We start from the raw sequence: 21419 nt of genomic DNA, 5'->3' as shown, positions 1-21419 counted from the left end.
TTTCTTAGCCCATGGACGGGTAAGCTGTGGCTTTTTCAGAAGTTCTTGGGCTCCAATTCCCAACATTCCCAGACAGCATAGCAAATGAGACAGAGATGATGCAAGCCATCATATCCAACGTGGATATATTGTGTGCATGAGAGAGAGTGCATTTGGAAAGGGCGAGAGAGAGATGCGCTGTTTTGAAATTAGGTTTGTACAGTACCTTGCAGCTGCAGAGGTTGTCCTGCAGTGAGCTGGCGAAGCTGACTGTGGGATAAAGTAAATTTATTCCCCTGAAACTGCAGCGTCACAGGAGTCTCTGGTTGAGCAATTCTGCCCTGTGCTCCTGCAATGGATGCCAACTGGGCTATCTTTACAACTTCGCCACCTGGAGGAAGGGGGGGGGGAACAGAACCACACATTAAGGGGAGGGGCTGCTGCCTTCCAAACAGTCTTTGTCCTCACTACAGTTAGTAAAACTGATGCTGAAGCTGCTCCCATGCAGAATTATACATAGTGCAGAGGGGGGAAAGTGTCATATAAAAGTTCCACAGGTACTGCTTGCATACAGAGGGTGGACAAATATGTTTCTTTTGTTTTGTTTTAATGTAGAACAACGCAGGGGGGTTGTGGTGTGTAGAAGTTACCCTTCCATTTTTGCAGGAAACAACAGCAACCTGAAAAAACTCATGTGACACTTTGTAAACCAGAGAGTAGAAAGTCATTAAGCGGGACTCCACTGCCTTTTCAAAAGCAAAACGCATTCAAGGGACGCCAAGAATTTCAGCAGGACTGTCAGTGTTTAGTGACTTGACTGAAGCAATTTTGTTTTCTGTACTCCCTGCCTGTAAGCCTTTTTGATAGATAGAAAGAAACAAACAGGAAGGTAACAAATCAAGAATAATAAATCATCGTGCCTGTGGTAGAACGTCCACTGAAAGCATTTTATAATGCATTTTCAAAATGTGCTAAGTTTGTTTCACATCAGTTACATGATCTACTTAATTTTTAAAAACTGCATTGTTAATGTATGGTTGTTGTTGGGGGTTTTTAACAGGTGATTAGGGTGTCTCAGAACAGATTTAAAGTAATGATGACACCAATCATAAAATAATTTAGGTCAACTGGAAAAATATTCGCAACAGGTTTTTAAAATCTCAGTGCACTGAGAAAGCTTCAAATAAAATTTTCACCTGAATTTCTGGATCCGAGTCACCCTGGATCTTTGAACTTTTGCAAAGGCAGTTTATTCCCCCAGGGATGAAAACATTAGTATATCAGTGCTCAATAATCTCTAGACATGCTTGTAGGCAGTGCACATACAGTCTGAACCGTTCCCCTCCCCATTCCACCTAACAGCTGCAGTTTTCGCCTCCAAGGAAGTCGAGAGGCCTTCTTAGCAGGATGAAGTTAGTGTTTTCAAAAAGAAAAAAAGGAAAGAGAGTCAAATTAGGAAGAGGAGAGCTTTGCAGGAAAGAAAAAAGGCAGGGGGGAGTAGAAGTTGTTTCCGGGTCCAAAAGAAGTCTGGCCAGCGAAGGAAACATGCAGAAATGAAGAGATTAAGTTGACACCGCTAATGTTATGTCCACAGCAAATTTTTTCCTTCTATTATTTTTTTTCCTTATCCAAATTTGGGACCTTTCTCCCTTGGTCATATAAGCAATGGAAAACTGTGAGCAAGGCTACTCAGAGTGAGGGGGGGGAAGAGGAGTTGTGTTTAAAAAAAACCACAAAACAAGCCACCACAACAAAATCATTCTGTACACATTTTTTTTAGGGTGCCTAATAACTTAACCTCAGGGAAGCTTTGAAAACAAGATGAAAATAAAAAAGTGGGAGAAACCTGTAAAGGGGAGGTGGGGTGGGGTGGGGTGGGGAGGTGGGGCACTTACTAGGCAACCGTGCCTGAGCCTGAGAGGTCAATACCAGCCTCTGAGGCAGCACACTCTGTTGGATGGTGTGCGGGGGGGCCTGTGGCTGGGCCTGGCCTAGCTGTAAGGCCTGCACAGTGGTCTGACCCCGCAGTTTCGCAGGATTGGCTGGGCTAGTTGCTGCTGTGAAGGTCACTGCTGGCTGCTGTCTTGGAGGAGCACTGATGGAAGACTGAGTTGTCTGAAACTGTGGAGCTGCGGAGGAGACGGCTGCGGAGGCTGCAATCAATAAGGTTGGGTTGTGCAAGCTGTTAGATTCAGTCTGCTTTTTAAGGGTTATAGCATCGGAGAATTTTTTTTAATTTAAAAAAAAAAACAGCTTTAAGTACAGAAGTGCTGCAAAATCCTTTGTTTTCACAGGCTGTAACAACAACCAACAACGTAAATACCAACTGTGTCACAGAAGTCATGAAAAACTCCACGTGTTATCAATTAGGCTTGCCTGCTCATTATATATACACACACACACGCAACTTTAGGTGGTCACAAAATCATCAACCGGCCATTAGTTTGTTTCCACAGCCGTTAGTATTGTAGGACGTGGGGTTCTCAAGCTGTGCCAAAGATGAGCTGCTCGGACAAAATCCAATACAGAAATCAAAGATCCTGATGAACAAATCGGAATTATGCCCCTGCCCCCCTGCCAGTATAACTAAGGCTGATAAAACCTTACAATGCTCATTCTCCGAGCTGATGGAAACACTGGGTGAGTGGAGGAATATGGTGCAAGCCTTCCAGGACATTGCAAGCAAAAAGAGTGCAGGCTTGAATATCCTGCATTAGAAATCTCCCCCCCCCCAAAAAAAAAAACACTGCATATGGTATCATCCTTCCCAGGGCAGTGAAGGTGAAAACGGCATACTTAAGGTTAGCATCCTAAAAAGAGCCCTGCTGGATTAGGCCAAATGCCCATCTAGTCCAACATCTTGTTCTCGTGGTAGCCACCCAGGTGCCTATGGGAAACCCACAAGAACAACCTGAGCACAACAACTCTCTTCCCAGCGAATGGTATTCAGGGGCCTTAATGTTCTTCCCACCTCAAGGCTTCCTTGCACATAGAAAACTAGCACATCAACAAACAGACTTAGGCTATAATCCTTTTTCTCAATGTGACAAGGAGCCCTTGCCATGGGAAAGCATTAAAAAAACACACACAGTTCACTAGCCATATCTTAATATTGGCATAGTCCCCAAAGAACTGTTACCATAGTAGTATGTTCATCTCATTAACTGGTTCAAAAGCTTTCAGAGAGAAGCTCGTGAAAAGTCATGGTCCCCGCTGGATCTCAAAACGAACTGTTGTGCAGGCAAAAGCCTACGGTGCATCATTTTTCAGGTGGCAGGAAAGGTCAGCACCCACAAAAATGTGGTGTGGTCAGGACATAGCTTAAATCTCTTCTCAGGGAGGCTCACCTCACATTTTGAGGACCACAACTGCATGCAACTAAGGGCCCATTTCAAACCGCTAAAACGGGACCCTGCTTAGGTTGGAAGGCAGCAAACCTAAGTCACAAAAATACCTCGCATTTCACACACAAAAATTCCCCATCAACCTATTTTGGGCAGCTTTCCGATGGCATGGTAAACACAGGTAAGAGCAATGAACAGTGTTGGAGAGGAAGCACTTACACCATCACAACTGCGTTAAATTTCACCCTGTTCCACTCAGTGCACAGCTTTAACCTGGCAGTTTAGTTGAAAGAAATGGCCATACTTGTAGTCAGGTCGGAGGACAATTTCAGCTTATGAGACTGGTATGTGACAATCTGAGGCCCAGAAGAAAACTAGAGTGGCAATACCTTTCGTACCTTGATTTGCAGACACTGTAGCTACAGGCGACCTTCCACGCACTTGTCCCTGTTGAGCCACCGTAGCCGTGGTCACTGAGCGTTGTTGCACTTGAGCACTGGGGAAAGCCGCAATTCTGCCTTCAGGCTTCTGCCCATATTGAACGGGTTGGAACAACCTGAAAATTTTGGGTGTTACTTCATTATTACCTCCTCCCCACAAGCACAACACTAACAAAACTGAGCAAAACCTCGTTCTGAATTACAGTTTTGGACAACAGAACAGAAGCACTTGCATAGCTTAAAAGTGCAACATGGGGCCGTGGTAATCATCACAGTAAATAGAATGTTTTAAAAGTAGCTTTTACAAATCACCTTTCAGTCACAGGGAACTCAAGGCAGTGCGCGAGAAACATATAAACTTTAAAGAATGGAAAAGACACATCTTTACCCCCCTCAATGAAAAATTTGTGCAATTGAGTCCCAGTTATTAGAACATTTTTCCATACTGCCTTTTAGGGCAAAGCACTTCTGAAGGCAGCTTGCAAACATAAATAAAACATTAAAAACAAACAAACCCAAAGCCTCACTCCAGTAAAAATAAACCATTAGAAACAGCAGTCTAAAAACATTTCAGTCCAGCAGAACACTCAGTAAAACCCATATAAACAAATTGGATTATTCCCAATGTTAGCTTCCCTTTCTTCTCCTCCCATCTGTACCTTGCCCTCTGCATCTGCTCCACAAGACTTCTCCCCCCCCCCCCAGCACTCTGGAGTACATTTTGGGGGCACACACACGGGGGGGGTCCCTCCCTTCAGAAATAATTTCAAACCAGCAGTGACATAAGCCATTAAACGATTGAATGTCCAGCTCAATGCCTCAACTGAATAGCTGCTCAAATTAAATGGGTTTTCAAGGCTTGTTTTAAAAGCTGCATACCTGCTTGGCTTCAGCTTCACTGGATTAGGCCTTGGGGGAGGTAGAGGAGAGGTGTATATTTCCTCAATGAGCTTTCTGGTCACTTTTTGCTTCGGCAGCACTTGTGACTCATACAGAGTCATTTTATTCTCAATCCCAATCAAATCAAAGAGACTCAGGTCCGTATCCTACAGGTAGACAAATAGAAATTTAAAGCATTAGCACCACTCATCCTATCGTTATCGTTTTTAACCTACTCTTCTGTTCACAAAAGAAAACAAACCCAAGAAACAACAATGAAATAATAATTTAAATGGTAAAAACCCACCAAGTTAGTTACTTGAAGTATTTTTGGGGGGGGGGGGCACCCTTCCAGACTAACTTGCCAAGGCAGTGTACCACATTATATGAAGAACCATTACAATTCCACACATTCAAAAATTCAAACAGTCAATGCGGGGCCCAATTAAAATTATTAGAAAGTGATATGCAATAATGACAGCCTGAATTGAAATTGTTTTCAATTTCTGTACTAAAAGCAACAGTGAATCTTCACAGGGAGAGTGCTGGATCCTGATCTCTGAGTGGCTGCCACTGAATCTACAGATCAGGCCAGTTCCCAACATTGTGCTACTAACTATCTGATGAAGATGCCATGCTGTTCTGTGTAGATAGAAGCAGGCTTGTAAACATCACCCTCTACAATGCCCAGGAATGGTCATAAAACAGATAAATGGTCGGTCTGTGAGCACTTAAAAAAGGATGCTGAGATTACTAAGATCCAGCATGGGTTTCACAAAAACAAGTCATGCCAGATGAATCTCTTCTTCTTCTTCTAAAATAGAGTTACAAGCTTGTCAAAGTTTGGCCTTGCTGTTCTCCCCCCCCCCCCCGGCCCTGCGCACACAAGGCAGTATGGGGCCCTCAGGTTCCATGTCAAAGTACTCTTGCAGTCCACTTGGTATGAAAAGTTGGACCACCCTGCTCCAGATGTTGCTGAACTACAACTCCCATTGTCCTTGTCCCATGCTGGCAGGGGCTGATAGGAGTCCAAGAACATCTGCAGAACCACAGCTTCCCCATCCCTGTCCACAGTTTGACTCACCTTCCAAAGGTCACGTTCAAGTGCTTTTAAGACCAGCGAAGCAGTTCTATACTGCATTGTCTCTGAGACATAGGAGGAACTGGAGAGCCGCGGGTTTATCAGATCAGGGTGGTTGCAGATCTTCTGCAGCTGCATCAGAACGTGAAGAACGCTGACAAAATGCCCACTTTTTAGAGCGTCTTGGGTCCTGCCAAAGGAAAGAAGCATGTCAACTTGAATCAAATGTTAAGAAAGCCCGTGAAACATCCTTCATCGCTTGAACCAGTGCTGTGGTGCAAATTCTCAAAGGTTAAATTATTACACAGTACTTGTATCCCACTTTTCTTTGGAAAGCTCAAAGAAGCTTACATGAGACACAAGGCAGCCTCCCATCAAAACACTAATCAGATCCACAGCAGCTTAGCTTAAGCAATTCTGCAACAGTGGGCACTCTTCCTAGATCTGTAGTGAAAGCATTTTTAACACAGGGATACATTCCATACTGCAAGTCTCCACACCTGATGACTGAAGAGATGCAGCCTATTCTACCTCATTCTGAGCATGTGTTGACCCACACTCACACAATTCAATTCTAGTTCTAAAAGCTACGTTCAAATTGTAGGTAGGACTCCTACCCCCCCACCCAACCATTGCTACAATATATTCTGACTTAATATGCCTGCACATGAATTATGTGTGCTCTTTGCAGCCAGTCTGTTCCTCCATTCACGCAAGAAGCTAAGCAAACCAGGAACCCACTAGTCAACCATACTTTCCTGTTACATGCAAACCACCTAGGTTTCGTTAAAGGCTTCCCAAATGAGCAAGATTCAGAAGCCAATTTATAAACCATGGTTCTGAATCTGGCTCATTTAGAAGTCCTCAACCACACTTCCTAGTTTGAATGCAACATGAAGTTAAGGCTTCTGGTTCATTTTGCAGCTTGCACAGGAGGAGGAATAAAACAGCAACAAGGTGCTTTTTGTGCAGGTGCCTACAACTGAACTACATCCTATTATTTGAAGGTGGCTAAAGGGTGGTTTAGCACGTTAAAAGCAATCTGAAATTCCTGCATTGTGAACTGCATAACCGCCATGTTCATCAAGTTGCGTATCTCATACCCTGGCTGCAGAATGACATCTTCGTACATAAGTTTTTGTCTGTTTGAAAGCCGACACTTGAGAACGTGCTCATATTTTTTGGTTAACTGCTTTTCAACATCTCTTTTCGATCTTCGCAAAATAAACGGCTGGATCATCTGCGGGGGTGGTGAAAATAGAGAAACCAAAGTTAAAATAAATATTGTCTTCATTAAATTGAACCATATTCCTAAAGCGAAGCTGGGAGAGCCATGCATGCGCTCAAACAAAAGTCAGGTCACTCACTCGGTGTAACCTGATGACAAGTTTGTGGCAGTAATCCTGATTCTCCTCATTGGCTGCTTTTACTGGGAAATCCAGGTAAGGTTTGGAGATTCCTGGAATCAGGAAGTGCACCATGGTCCACAATTCCATCAATGTGTTGTGCAGAGGTGTATCAATTAGGAGCAAGCGGTGCTGACTGTGAAGGACAGTTCAAAATGCTATGAAGGGACAGTTATCCCACTGGTGTCCATCTAGCAATTTACTAGAACTTGTAAATAAAATCAAGAGAGGGGGGAACCCACACAGGTAAAAAGGAAACACATTTAGGCCCCTGTTAAGACCAGGAATTAACAATGAAGTTGTCATGTGATTATCTATGCCTGGCTCAGGTTTCCCTTAGAAATAGCAACTGCAATTGGGTTCCCCAATTAGAACTGAACTGGGGTGGGGGGTGGGGCATGATTCTAACACAACAACTACTCCCATTTTCTTGACAAAAATTGCACTGCCCAGCTGCTACTTGACTGCAAAGGTGCCAACACCTGCATACTGTGGTCCAGATCTATCTCCCTGCAGCTGGCTTCAGAACAGACAATCACATGGCAAATATATAATCTGGCCCTGGCCTTAGATGTTATTTTGAGAACTCAGTATGATGGAGCAAGTCTTCAGCCTATGCTCATCTGCCACTGAATGCTGTGCTCACCTGTACTTGGGATGTCCCATTTAGCAATTTCACCCCCTTTCAACCTACAGATTCCTTCCTGGTCGAAACAAGGATCACACAGCCACCATGGCCAACTGTCAGGAATAATGGGATGTGTAGTTGTTTGACAATATCTGCAGGACCACAGGCTACCCACCACTGTCCTAGACCAACATAAAGTACTATGAAGTGCAAGGTGCAAGACTTCTACATGTGTCAGACCTGCGGAGACTGAAAAGTGCTTCCCAATGTTTCTCCGTCATGTTTTTGATCTGCTGCATCTCATCTACAATGAGGTACTTCCATCGCATCTTTGTGAAGGCTTGGTGGCCTTTGAAGAGCTGCTTGTAGGATGTGATGCACACATTGAAGCGGTTGGGTTCCATCCACTCCTGCAAAAAACGAGGGAGGGAAGGAGATGACTAAACTTGTCAAAAATTACAGGCAGAAGACAGAACTTCCCAAATATTCAAAATAAGGGCATTCATACAGTTATATGTGTGGTAGCAAGCAGGCAAGATGGCTGAAGAGCTTGGGGGTGGGGAATATCAGTCTCTTGGCTGTTCCCCCTTTGAGACAACTTGGGGGTTTCCCCTGGCCTGTTATTTCCAGAAACATCACTGCTTCGCTGGCACTTTAAAACACACTTGCTTAACTACTAAGCATTTAGTACAGCGTTAGATAGAGTAACGATTTTTCAAATTTTTATTTTTACTGCTCCCTTTGGATTCAATAGACAATGTTCACTGGTTTTTATTATTGCATTTTATTGCTCTGTTCTAAGCTGACTCTTGAGGACGTTCATTTAAATACCCATCAGCACACAATACACTTTCTTCCCTCAGGCAGGTCCCTGCCCCTTACCCTGTTTAGACTCTGCAAAGGGATGGGGAATTCTTGCAGCAGCTCCTTCCCAATGAACTGCAGGTTCTCCAGGCAACAACAAATAAGCAGGATCTACCCAGCAAAGGGGGCCATTGAGCCCGGGGATAAGAGAACCAAGTTTTGCAAACTGACTACAAACTGATTCCCTAGCTGAAAAGATACCAGACAGCAAGGCTAGGAAAGACCTTTGCCGGTGCTCTTGAAGAGAGCTACTGCCAATCACAGTGATGAACTGTTAAGTCTTACAGAATAAAGGCATCTTCATATGTTTATATTGCATTTTCCTGCTAAGGCCCCTCGCGAATGTAAGGAAAGCAAAAAAAACATCCAGATTTGGGACTAGAAACCATGCCCATCTTGCTTGCCTTCTCAAGATTCTGACTTGAGAGCAAGGAAGAGAAGAGTCCTGGCTACCTCAAGGGCTAAATAACTTGTTGTTAAATAAGCTTGTAAACACAAATCAAAGTCCCTGTTGAGGTGTGCAGCTCCATAGATAAAACAGGAACATGGGAAGCTACCTTACACCAAACTGCTTATACTGGGTCCATCTAGCTCAATCTTGTCTATACTGACACACAGGGGCTCCCAGGGTTTTCAGACCTTCCTAACCCTCCTTGGAGATGCTGTGGATTGAACTCCAGGCATTCTGCGTGCAATGTACATATTCTAAAACTGAACTACTGACCCTTCCTCTTGGTCTAAACTACTAAAGGGGCTCTCCTGCAAGGAGCCAAATCCCCCAATACTGAATTAAGTGCTGCTCTGAGCAACTCTAAGGAAGGTGGTGGTGGGGATATAAATGCAGCCAATTTATTTGATTATTGCATTTATATCCCACCTTTTCCACCAAGGACCTCATGGTTCTCCTGCTCCTCATTTAATCCCCACCAACAACCCTGCAAGGTAGGTTAGGCTGAGAGGCAGTGCTGACCCAAGGTCACCCAGTGAGCTTCACGGCCACACCATCCGTAGCCACAGATTGTGGAAGGTGGACTGTGTCTCACGACAGGGGTCAAAAGAGGCCTTCAGGTCAATGGAAGGCGGTTATCTCTGTGAGTTGACAACCATTTCCCATTCACCAGCCCAGATCAATCTGCCTCATCCTTCTGGTGCATGGGTAGGGAACCTGTCTCAACCTAGGGGCCACTTTTCCTTCTTTGCAATCCTCTGGGGGCAAAATGCATGTGGTGGGCATGGCCAGAGGCAAAAGTGGGCAACAAATGTGAATTTTTGCCTTTGTACAGCATGCTAATTTCTACACATACTTACACACCCCTCTGTATCCTCTCTATCCAGACAAGCAATGGGGCATTATCAGAGTTCAAGGAGACGTTCCAGCTAAGAAAAACTACGTAGTGATCCAGTTAAGGATTGAGCCCTGGGAAGGAGATCTGACCTGCAGAGATTTCCAAAGGCTAGAGGCCTGAAGGGACACATTTGTCTGCCAGGTCTGATGCTCCCCCACTCCTCCTTTACACGCAAAAGCCTGGAACCTGGGGTATGACATCCAACTGCTAGGAGCCAAAAGACCCTGACATGTACATACACTATTTCTAATATATTGCACATATTTTATTTTGGATTTTAAATTTTTGTAAGCTACTTGCTTGCTAAGCCAATCTCAGCTGTAAGATGGGCATAGCTTTAATGAATGAGAAATATAGGTGGAATTTTGCCCAGCCGTCAGATGCTTAATTATTTTTTTTAAAAAATCTACAGAGTGCTGTACCTGTCTTTTTGTTCGAAGTTCTTGCTGGCTGCCAATGTAGAGCAGGATTTTCAACCCAGGGCACCATCGCTTCAGTTCAAGCTCCCACTTCAGTATATTACAACTCCGAACAACAATGAGATGAGGGCCCCAGTCACCTGGCAAAGGAAAGAGGAGAAGCAGCAGGATATAGGAGACCTGTTCACTTCTGAGGAGCCAACGCTGGCATGAAAGCCAGCTCTTGACCATTTCCCATTTCAGTAAATAGCAGCCACAAAGCAGAGGGCAGACTTACCCTCATTACATGCCAGATGTGCAAAAAAAGCAATAACTTGCACCGTTTTGCCAAGCCCGGCTTCATCTGCCAAAATGCCATTGAGATTCTTCTTGTACAGCTTGGCAAGCCAGTCCAATCCGATCTTTTGATACTCTCGAAGGGAGCCGTACAAGAGGGGAGGAGTATTGTATTTAACCTGCAACAAAATGACATGCAGGCAGGCCCACAATTCAAAACGTCCAAGATTCCTTCACAGGACAACCACCAGCTTCTCAAACAGAATAAGTAGTAGTATACCACCCTTCATCCTCAGATCTCAGAGCAGTTCACAAAGAACTTGTCTTAGAAGCCGGTGGATATTTGTTTTTTAAAATATGGGGTAATTCTGTTTAGCCCACCGCCACTTTCTATCTTGCAGCATTACCCCCACCATTGCAGAATCCTTTCATAATACAAATGTTAAAGGAATTCCAGGGGCACTCACATGGTCAATTGAACAAAAATGACACCTTCATATCAATTCTTAGGCTTCCACGGAGGAAACAATTTTGTAAGATTGCTGAGAACTCAAAGTAGAGATCACTTTTGCACTTGTAAAACTATGGATTCGGGGGGGGGGGTTGCAAGAAGAAGGTAGCAGATAGGAGCAGTTAAGACTGCAATCCTCTGCATACTTATTTGGGGGGGAAGTGCCATTAAACATAGCAGCTCTCACTTCTGAGCCAATGAGTTTAGAATTGCACTGCAAGAATGCTGTGGGGACATCTCTACAGGCAGTCAACTGCTTGCCACAAATGGAACAGAAAATACTTACTGAAGTTGTGATCCGGGCGCTGCCTTTTGGCAAAAGAGCTTCTGCTGCAGCCGCTACCTCTGCGATGTCCCTCCCGTGTTTCTTAGTAGGAACTGCTCTCTCGGCGCCCTTATACTGATCAATGCTAAGGAGAGAGTCAATCAGGATAACTTCCTTCTGGACACTCTCTCTTTCAGCTGTGTGGTCTTCCATCTCTGACAAAACAATACACCAAACAAATCAATTTCGCACAGGCAAAATCGTTGGAGTAACACCTGAAAAGGCCGGAGCAGCTCAATGGCATTTTGGAATGAAACGCCACCAAAATATACCTTCTTCACTAGTCTCTTCTTCAAGCTTTGGCTGGGGCCAGTGGAAATTCTCGGCAAAGGCACCTTCATACATCTTCACCAAATCATCCAAAGACAGTTCAGCTGAATGAGATTGAAAAAGCAAAGTGTGATGCCGCTGCAGTTACTTGGCACCAAAGCAGAGCACGACGAAAACCATTTTAGACGGGACAATGTTATTTTTAAAAGGGTACTTCCTAATCAACACCCACGTGAGGCTTTCATGTTAACATCAACAGAACGCTTTAAAAAAATGTTTCACAGATGGCTGCAGCAGTGTCATTTTGGAAGGTATTAGTTTTTAGAGCAGAAAAGGCCTTTTTTGTCTGCATTCTCAAGCTTCAATTTAATTAAGATCACAAATGAGATTATATGCCCAGGCTCACCAGAGAGCAGAGTTCCCACAGGCATTAGGAGGGCTGGGAGAGGAAAAAGAGGACTCATTCACAGATGCAGAGTCTGACCAGGGGGAAGGTGGTTCAACCTCCTTCTGGATTTCTTTTTCTCAGCCACGGGGGCATTCTGAGTATGCCACACCACTCTTCCCCTATCACCTCTCTCAGGTTTTTGGATTTTTCCAACTGGATCTCTATGCTCCTTCCACAGCCGGTCTCATCAGTGCTCAAACCAATATGTGGTAGTATGACCAGGTCTAACCAAAGGAGCATCTATGGCTGATGGGAAGTAGAGGGGGGAGGGTAGAGAGAAAGATTCCTGATCCTGACTAACCTCCTTCGCTACAAACACAATACCTTAGCGTTATGTCCAAACCAGTGATTATGGTTTGTTTCACAGACAAAACAAACCATGGTAATAAGTCAAGGTTTGTTCTTTGTTTGCCAATCATGGTTTGCTTGGAGCAAAACAAACCAGAATTCACTGGTACAGATGGAAGACTAAGCCAAGGATTGGGGTTTGTTTCTCCGTGTACTAGCAGGGAGAAATGAAACAACATAAAGATTTAATATTTAGTGTCACCTTAGGAAGTAGCTATAGGTTTTTGCTATATATTTTTTGAAATAGGTTAATTATATGTTGTAGAAGTATAATGGTTAAGATGTTAGTTTATAGAAACTGCTAGAGATTATTAAGGAAATGAAATTCAGATGGGGGGCCGAGGGAAGTCACCCAATAATGTTATGTAAGTTATGTATGTAAGAAGAATCTATTGTTATTTTTTCTTTTATCTCTTTTTAATCTTCTGTATAAAATGTAGCATGATGTTATCCTTTTTATAACCTTACAAAACTAATAAAAATATATATATTTTTAAAAAGAAACAACATAAAGATCAGCTTGTTCACAGTAAACCATTCGCTATGTGTGAACCAGACGATCATGCATTTCTTATCTGTGCCATGTTCCAGCATATGAATTGGAAAGCGTTTTGAACTCCAAAAGAGTCTAGCCTACTGCCTCTCCAAATATATAAGAAGTCAACAAGAATATCAGTGATGCTAAGGCTGAAAGCAGTATGCAAAGAGAAGGGGGGGGGGGGAACCAAGCATATATTCTCTGTCATTCAGTGGAAATGCTATTTAGAAGTCTTTGGACTCACCTTCCTTTGCCAAAGTGGATAGCTCACTTTGATGATTGACATTGCCTTCTTTTGCTTCCTGCTCTTCAATGGTTTCCTCTTCATCTTCAACTGGAAGACAACACAAATTCAATGTATCAAGCTGAGTGTAGGAAGCCGCATGTTGCTGGCGTAAGATTCAGCTTGTCCCCTTTAGTGTTACAATACATAGCCTTCCCACCCTGCCCCTGTAAAAAGAACTAAAAATCTAACATAGTGCTAAAGATACACCCATTCATAATACGTTCACCTAAGTTGCACTGCCATTAATAGGGACCAGCATCTATTGTAGGCTCCAACTCCAAGAGCACCCCCAGATACGTACACACACTTACCCTTAGCACCAACTAAGCTGCTGATACTCTCTTTAAGTCTGGAACCTTTTAAAGTTTGGAACTTTTTTATTTTTAAACTTGGGCAACAACTGGACTGGCTGGAAAACAATATGTAGGCATTAAGCTGCCCTGCCTTCTTCCCTTCACGTTTTTAAAAGGAAAGGGAGAGAGTGGGGCAGCTGGAAAGGCATCTGAGCTTTTCATCCTCCTGCTGAAACTCCTGATAAGAATATGAAAAAAGGCAACACGTAGACCAATGTATAGGGCAAAATGTTTCTTGTAATGTCAAATAATATACAGCAATATTTATTTATTATTTGACATTACAGTGGTGCCCCGCTAGATGAATGCCTCGCTAGACGAAAAACTCGCTAGACGAACGGCATTCGTCTAGCGGAAGCCGCCCCGCAAGACGAAAAAGTCAATGGGGCTGCTTCGCAAGACGAAAAATTTTCGTCTTTTTTTTTTTTCATTTAGCGGAGCGCGGCTGTCATTGCTGCTTCGCTAGACGAAAAAAACGCTAGACGAAAAAATTCGTAGAACGAATTATTTTCGTCTAGCGGGGCACCACTGTACAAGAAACATTTTGCCCTATACATTGGTCTACGTGTTGCCTTTTTTCATATTCTGCTTGAGACTTGCAACACAGGGAAACCTTTTTTTGCATGAAACTCCTGATAATGCTGCCATTACCCAGTAAGTTTGAGAAATGGAGGGGAAACTGACCTTTTGTTTGCTGCTTTTTGAGAAGGGGTGCTTCCTGCTTTTTGTGTATGCCTATTTTTTATTTATTTTTATTATGAATGTGGTGGTAGTATATTGTTGGTTTGTTTCAAAGGAGCTAGCTGCTGCCTGTGGTTTTGTGGGGGAGCGCATGTGGTATTTTGCCTACTGAGGAGTGTCTCTCTGAGCATGACCAGTATTCCTTTAAGTGAAATGGGCATTATGTGGTGCCTATAACAATTTCTCATTATTTCTTAATGTGCCACCAGGCCCCCAAAAGGATCCAGACTTTCACTAGAGGACCTGATCCGGGTCTTCATGCCTTCAGAGATCAGGCAGGCAGCTACCAGAGATGACATAACCTTCTTCGTGGTCATATTCTATCTACTGCTACGTCATCATCTAATTAAATTTATATACCACCCTTCATCCAAAGATCCCAAGGCAGTTTAAAATATAACACAAAAAACACATACCATAACAACAAACAAAACAATAACACACACACACCCCTTTTAAAAGGCCACCTGTTTGAAGTGGAACGTTTCTGCCTGGCGCCTAAGGAGATGTAATGAAGGTGCCAGGCAAGCCTCCTTGGGGAATGCATTCCTTTTTTTTTTTTATAAGATTTTATTATTTTCTATTAAGGCAAAGGAAAAACATAGCATAAACAACAACATTAACAATACAGAAATACAATACATAAACACAACACAAAAACACAATCCAACAATCACAGTAAAAAGAAACATATACAAACCTATAAACTAACACTTATCCTCTTACTTCTCTTATTACTATTTTCTCTATTTTAGGGGACTTCCCCCATTCCCTCCACTGTCTTCAAAATCATTTATATTTTCTAGGTAGCTTTGTATCTTATTCTATTCACATTTACTCAATTTTAGTACACTTTACTTTACTTAATCATATCTTAACTAAAACTCCAAATCTTAACACATTTTCTAGCAATTAGGTCTTTCACACCAAAATATCTTAATAGCAATTTTATCTAACTTATACCTACTAAAGCCGCTATTCTATTTGATTCTGCTCAAATATTCAATTTTACTGATTTAACTAAATAATCTTTAAATTTCTTCCAATCTCGTGACACCTTCTCCTCCCTCTGGTCCCGGATTCCGGCGGTCAGTTCTGCGAGTTCCATATATTCCATCATCTTCATCTGCCATTCTTCCACTGTTGGTATCTCTTCGCCTTTCCATGTTCTTGCCAATAAAATTCTAGCTGCTGTTGTGGCATACATAAAGAACACTCTGTCCTGACTGGGTATCTCCTCATTAGTTATGCTCAGAAGGAATGCCTCTGGTTTCTTACAAAAGGTAACCTTCATTACCTTCTTGAATTCATTGTAAATCTTATCCCAGAAAGCACTCACCGCTGGGCACAACCACCACATATGAAAAAAGGTACCTTTCGCGTGTTTACATTTCCAACATACATCTGACATTTTGGTATTCATCCTAGCTATTTTAACTGGTGTCAAATACCATCTGTAAACCATTTTCATTATATTTTCTCTTAAACCATGACAAGCCGTAAATTTGATACCTTTTTGCCACAATCCCTCCCAGTCATCCATCATAATGTTATGTCCTATATCTTTCGCCCAACTTATCATTGACGATTTTACCAGTTCATCTTTCGTATGCCATTCTAGCAATAGATTATACATTTTGGAAAGGTTTTTAAAGTTCGATTCTATCAATTCTGTTTCCAGTTTTGATTTTTCTACTTGAAAACCAACTTTTTTGTCCATTTTGAATGTTTCATGTACCTGGTGGTAATGCAGCCAGTCGGGGACCTGACTTTTCACTTGGTCGTAGCTTTTTAGCTTAAAAGAGTCCCCTTCCTGCTGCAATATGTCCATATATCTTAACCAATTTGCAGACATATTCGGTCTCTTATAGGCTTTGGCCTCCACTGGAGAAATCCATCTAGGGGTCTTTCTCTCTAACAAGTCTTTGTATCTATTCCAGACCTGATACAAGGATTTTCTAACTATATGAGACTTAAAAGTTCTGTGTATCTTAACCTTGTCATACCAAAGGTATGCATGCCAACCAAACATATTATCGTGTCCTTCCAAGTCCAATACATCGACATTCTCTAGTTTGAACCAGTCCTTTAACCAGCAAAAGGCCGCTGCTTCAAAGTAAAGTCTTAAGTCCGGCAGGGCAAAGCCTCCTCTCTCTTTAGAGTCTGTTAAAATCTTAAACTTGATTCTCGGCTTCTTGCCCTGCCATATAAACCTTGATAAGTCCTTTTGCCATTTCTTAAAACAATCCAGTTTGTCCAGAATTGGTATGGCTTGGAATAAAAACAGCATCCTTGGTAGGACATTCATTTTTATCACGGCAATTCTTCCCATTAACGACAATTTCAATCTTGTCCATATCTCCATGTCTTTCTTTATTTCCATCCACAGTTTTTCATAGTTGTCCTTATACAGGTTCAGATTCTTGGTTGTGAGGTTGATACCTAGATATTTTACTGTTTTAACAAAATTGAGGCCAGTGCCTTCCTGTATTCTTTGAATTTGTTCTGCACTCATATTTTTTCCTAAAACTTTGGTTTTCTGCTTATTTAATTTGAAACCAGCTACAAGTCCAAATTGTTCAATTACTTCCAAGGCTCTGGGGACACTGCTTTCCGGTTCCTGCAGGGATAACATCAAATCGTCTGCGAAGGCGCGTAGTTTGTATTCCTTCTCTCCCACACGGATTCCTTTTATCTGTTTGTCCTTTCGTATCATGTTTAGGAGGACTTCCAGGACCGTAATAAAAAGTAACGGGGAGATAGGGCACCCTTGTCTAGTTCCCTTTTCAACTTCGAACTCCTCCGATATCACACTGTTTACTATTACTTTAGCTTTTTGTTCTGTATAAATGGCCTTGATGCCATTCAAAAAATTTTCACCAACTCCCATCCTTTCCAAATTCTTTTTCATAAATGTCCAAGAGACTTTATCAAATGCTTTCTCTGCATCGACAAACAAAAGTGCCGCATCTATATTTATATTCCTCTCCAGTTTTTCTAGGATATCCACAATAATTCTCGTGTTATTGCTAATTTGTCTACCTGGCAAGAAACCTGCTTGGTCTCTATGTATATAGTCTTTCAACACTCTTTTCAGCCTTGTAGCCAATACATTTGCAAAAATTTTATAATCCACATTCAAGAGGGATATTGGACGATAATTTTTCATTTGAGTCTTGTCAGTATCAGGTTTTGGAATCAGTGTGATAAAGGCTTCCTTCCATGTCTCTGGTGCCCTATCTCCTTCTAGTATCTTGTTGCAAATTTCTCTTAGTGGCTGCGATAGCCAGTCTTTCAATGTCTTATAGTATTTTGCTGTTAATCCATCCGGTCCTGGGGCCTTCCCTAATTGCATGTTGTTTATTGCATCTTCTATCTCCTGTGTCGATATTGGGTGGTTGAGAGTAGCTAATTTTTCCTCTGGGACTTTTTGCAATCCGTTCTTTTCCAGAAATCGGTCTATTTCTACTTCATCTATCTTCTCCTCCTTGTACAGTTGCTTGTAGAATCTTTGAAAACACCATCTGATTTCCTCCGGTTTCTCCACATTTTTTCCATTTACTACCAAAGTATTAATGACATTTGCCTTTTGTCTTTTCTTCAATTGCCAAGCTAGTAGTTTTCCACACTTGTTAGCCGATTCAAATGTTCTTTGCTTCATCATTTTCACTTTCCATTCAATGTCCTGATTCATGATATTGGCATATTGGGATTGCAAGTATTTGATTTCTTTTTGAATTTTAACACATCTGGGATGTCCTCTTAATTCTTTTTCCTTCTCTTTAATTGATTTCAATATTCTCTCCATTTCTGCATTTTGTTGTCTCTTCTTTTTTGCTTTTTCACTAATGAGAAATCCTCTCATTACAGCTTTACTTGCATCCCAAGCAGTTCTTTTCTCCACTTCGGAACTCCAATTTATCTGAAAATATTCTTTCATCTTTTTCACCGCTCTTTCTACTAGCTTGGTGTCTCTCATCAAAGCGTCATCCATTCTCCATCTAAAAGAATCCTTGGAAATCAGTTTTAAATTTAACTGTACCGGGTTGTGGTCTGAAAGAGTTTTGGGGCCGATTTCTGCCTTTTGTATTTTTGGAGCCAATTCGTTCGAAATCCAAATATAATCTATCCTCGACCATGACTGCTGAGGTTCACTAAAATAAGTTGCCTCTGTATCTGTAGGGTTTTTTAATCTCCAAGAGTCCACCAAATTCAAATTGTCCACCATTTCGAAAAAAGTCTTTGGGAGTTTCCCATCGTTCGTTAATTTGGTTCTTTGAGATCTATCCATTAATGTGGAAACTGCACCATTGAAATCTCCAAGGCAAACTAATTTGTAATCCAAATAGTCCAGCAGCAGATCATGTATTTTCTTATAAAAAATTGACTTTCCATCATTTGGTGCGTAAAGTCCCAGAATCAAAAGTTTTTCGCCTTGTATGTTAATTTCAATTGCGATGTATCTCCCTTCTTCATCTTTAAAAAGCTGTCTTGGGCTATATTTCTCCTTTGCATATATCACTACTCCTCTCTTCTTGACCTTATCCGATGATATAAACTCTTGGCCTAATTTTTTGTTCTGTAGTAATCTTCTATGACGTCGGGCTATGTGGGTTTCCTGTAAGCATATTATATCCAAATTCTTCTTTTCTATGCTGTAAAACACTCTGCGTCTCTTTGGTCTCTGATTCAATCCCCGGACATTCCATGTCATTAACTTGAGCGCCATTTTCCTTTCTTTAGCCTTCTCCTCCAGTTGCTTCTCCTTTCTTATCTTTCTCTGAATCCTGGCTTGGACTTGGTAGACTTGGTGGTCCCGGCGGTGGTGGAAATACCTCTGGGAACCTGTAGAGTTGTGCTGGGTCGAGTGGTGTACCTTTAAATTGTTCCAAGTGCTTGTCCAAAAACTTTTGCTTCTCCGCTAGGGACCTTATTCTTATCTTTTTTCCTTCAAATGTAAATGCCAGGCCTTCTGGAAATTCCCAACTGAAGGGAATTTTCCTTTTTCTAAGCTCAGTTACCAAATCGTTGTAAGGAACTCTTTTGTCAAGGAAAAATCTGGGGATATCCTTATAAAAAATTACTTTGTTCTGCTCTACCACCAGGTTGTTTCTGTAATGCAAGTCCAGAAAAAAGTCCCTATCGTGTCGGTCGTGACACACAATCAAGCAGTCACTAACTGTTTTATTACTTTTCTTTCCTCTGGAACCTCTTGGGCCAAATCTGAAGGCCTTCACTATGCGCGCTGAGACGTTAACTTCTTCTACCTCCCAAAATCCTGAGAATAGGTTCACAATATAGGCTTTTAGGTCTTCCCCTTCCAGTTCTGGAAGACCCCTCAAGCGAATGTTGCCCTCTCTCTGGTGTAGCTGCAGAAAAGCGAGAGACTCTTCAACAGTTCTCTGTCGTGTTCCAATATTCTCTATCTGTTCCAAATCCAAATTATCCAATTTTTCTTCCACCTTTTTTATTTTTTCTTTGACCACTTTAAATTCCTCTGAGTCCTTTTTCAAGGTGGTCACCTCCTGCCCAATCCTGTTAATTTCTTCTCTATTTTTCTTTACGTTCTCCTCAATTTGCCCAATTGATTTTTCCAGGGTCTGCGTAGAGTTTTTAATATCAGCTTTTATATCAGCTTGCAATTTTTCTATTGCTGAATTCACTGCTGTATTTCCTGATGAGACTTGATCTTGTGTCTGTTTCAACCCGTCAGTAACGCTTTTCAGTCCTGCAGCAATTTCTGCCACACTAGCAAACAATTTCTCCATTTGTTCCTGCAGAGTTAGGGAAACAGAACCTCTTTTTTGTGCAGAGCTAGCACCAGTTGTTTTTGATCTAGTGTCCATGTCCTGTGAGCTCTGCAATTGTAATCTCAAGGTCACTCCAGTTGCTGTGGTAACAATCTCAGACATTCACAGCAGAAGGCCAACAGTCCCAAAAGTAAACACCAGGTGGCCAGCAGCTCAGTTCTGAGGACAAAGAGACTGCTGAGCCAGGAGCCCACACCAGTCCCAAAAATCCAGCTTTTAGGCAAGGAGTTAAAGTTTTTCAAAATATAAATTCCTTAAAGCCAAGAAGGGTTTATTTTCATATAGCCCAAGTCAGTAACAGTTTCTAACTTGCAGTGTTACCACCAAAGTCCATAAAGTAGCTTGTATCTGGTTACAAAGAAGTCAAAATGTCTCCACTGGTAAACAGTCACTGAGACACCAACAAAGAAAAAATGGCAACAGTGTATCACAGCCCGCTACTGACCCGGAATCCTAATCCAGAGGGTGAGGGGCATCTTCTTTTGCCATATCAACTGTTTTTAAGTCCTTAAACATCCTTTAAACAACTTTTAATCCACTTTTAAAAAGTTTGGCAGAGTTCGCAAAACTTTCCCGTTAGTCGCGGCTTTGATCTTTTAACGCTACCAAGCTCGCGCAAACAGTTCAAAGGGAACAGGCTTCCTTTTGCAATTCCCTCTGCAAGCGATGCTCTTTAAACTTGTAAAATAATCCAATTCTTTAACTTACAGGGTTTCTTTGGAGATTTCTATGTAGGAAGTGCCGGGTGCTCAGGTCTGGCGGGATCGCTGCTTTGATCCTCCGCAGGCAGTCGCTTCTTCAGTCCCGTGCTGGGGCTCCGCTCGCCCGATTCTCCCCCTTACGAGGGTAAATCAGGAGCGGAGACAGCACGTCTGGGACCCACGAAGCCGTCGGTCCACGGGACGCTCTTCCCGTGGCTTTAAGGGACCCGTGGCGCAGGCACGGAGGTCCCTATCGCCTAGCGGAGGACGGAGCCGTCGGACTCCCGTCCGCCATTGACTCGGCACCTAACCGGAAGTCCGGGGAATGCATTCCACAATGGGGAGCCACCACCCATTCTCTCGTGGAGAGGGCACATGTAGGAGGACCAGATTACAATCGCAGGGTCCAGGTTGGCTCATATGGGG

The 21419-nt window shown here is 42.4% G+C and overlaps 1 protein-coding gene across 1 annotated transcript in view; it reads right to left on the bottom strand.

Annotated features, from left to right (window-relative positions):
- The window catches only part of EP400 (E1A binding protein p400), a 79388-nt gene that overhangs the window by 34143 nt on the left and 23826 nt on the right, over positions 1-21419 (bottom strand). Inside the window, 13 exon segments of the mRNA XM_033136096.1 lie at positions 206-370; positions 1875-2132; positions 3713-3879; positions 4643-4809; positions 5727-5913; positions 6827-6963; positions 7091-7265; positions 7998-8167; positions 10390-10526; positions 10664-10841; positions 11460-11653; positions 11771-11872; positions 13347-13436. Of these exon segments, the coding sequence (XP_032991987.1) occupies positions 206-370; positions 1875-2132; positions 3713-3879; positions 4643-4809; positions 5727-5913; positions 6827-6963; positions 7091-7265; positions 7998-8167; positions 10390-10526; positions 10664-10841; positions 11460-11653; positions 11771-11872; positions 13347-13436 (2127 nt within the window).

The sequence above is a fragment of the Lacerta agilis genome, chromosome 17, assembly GCF_009819535.1.
Source record: "Lacerta agilis isolate rLacAgi1 chromosome 17, rLacAgi1.pri, whole genome shotgun sequence".
In the NCBI taxonomy this organism is placed as follows: Eukaryota; Metazoa; Chordata; class Lepidosauria; order Squamata; family Lacertidae; genus Lacerta; species Lacerta agilis.
This window is presented reverse-complemented; position numbering and strand designations above follow the sequence as displayed.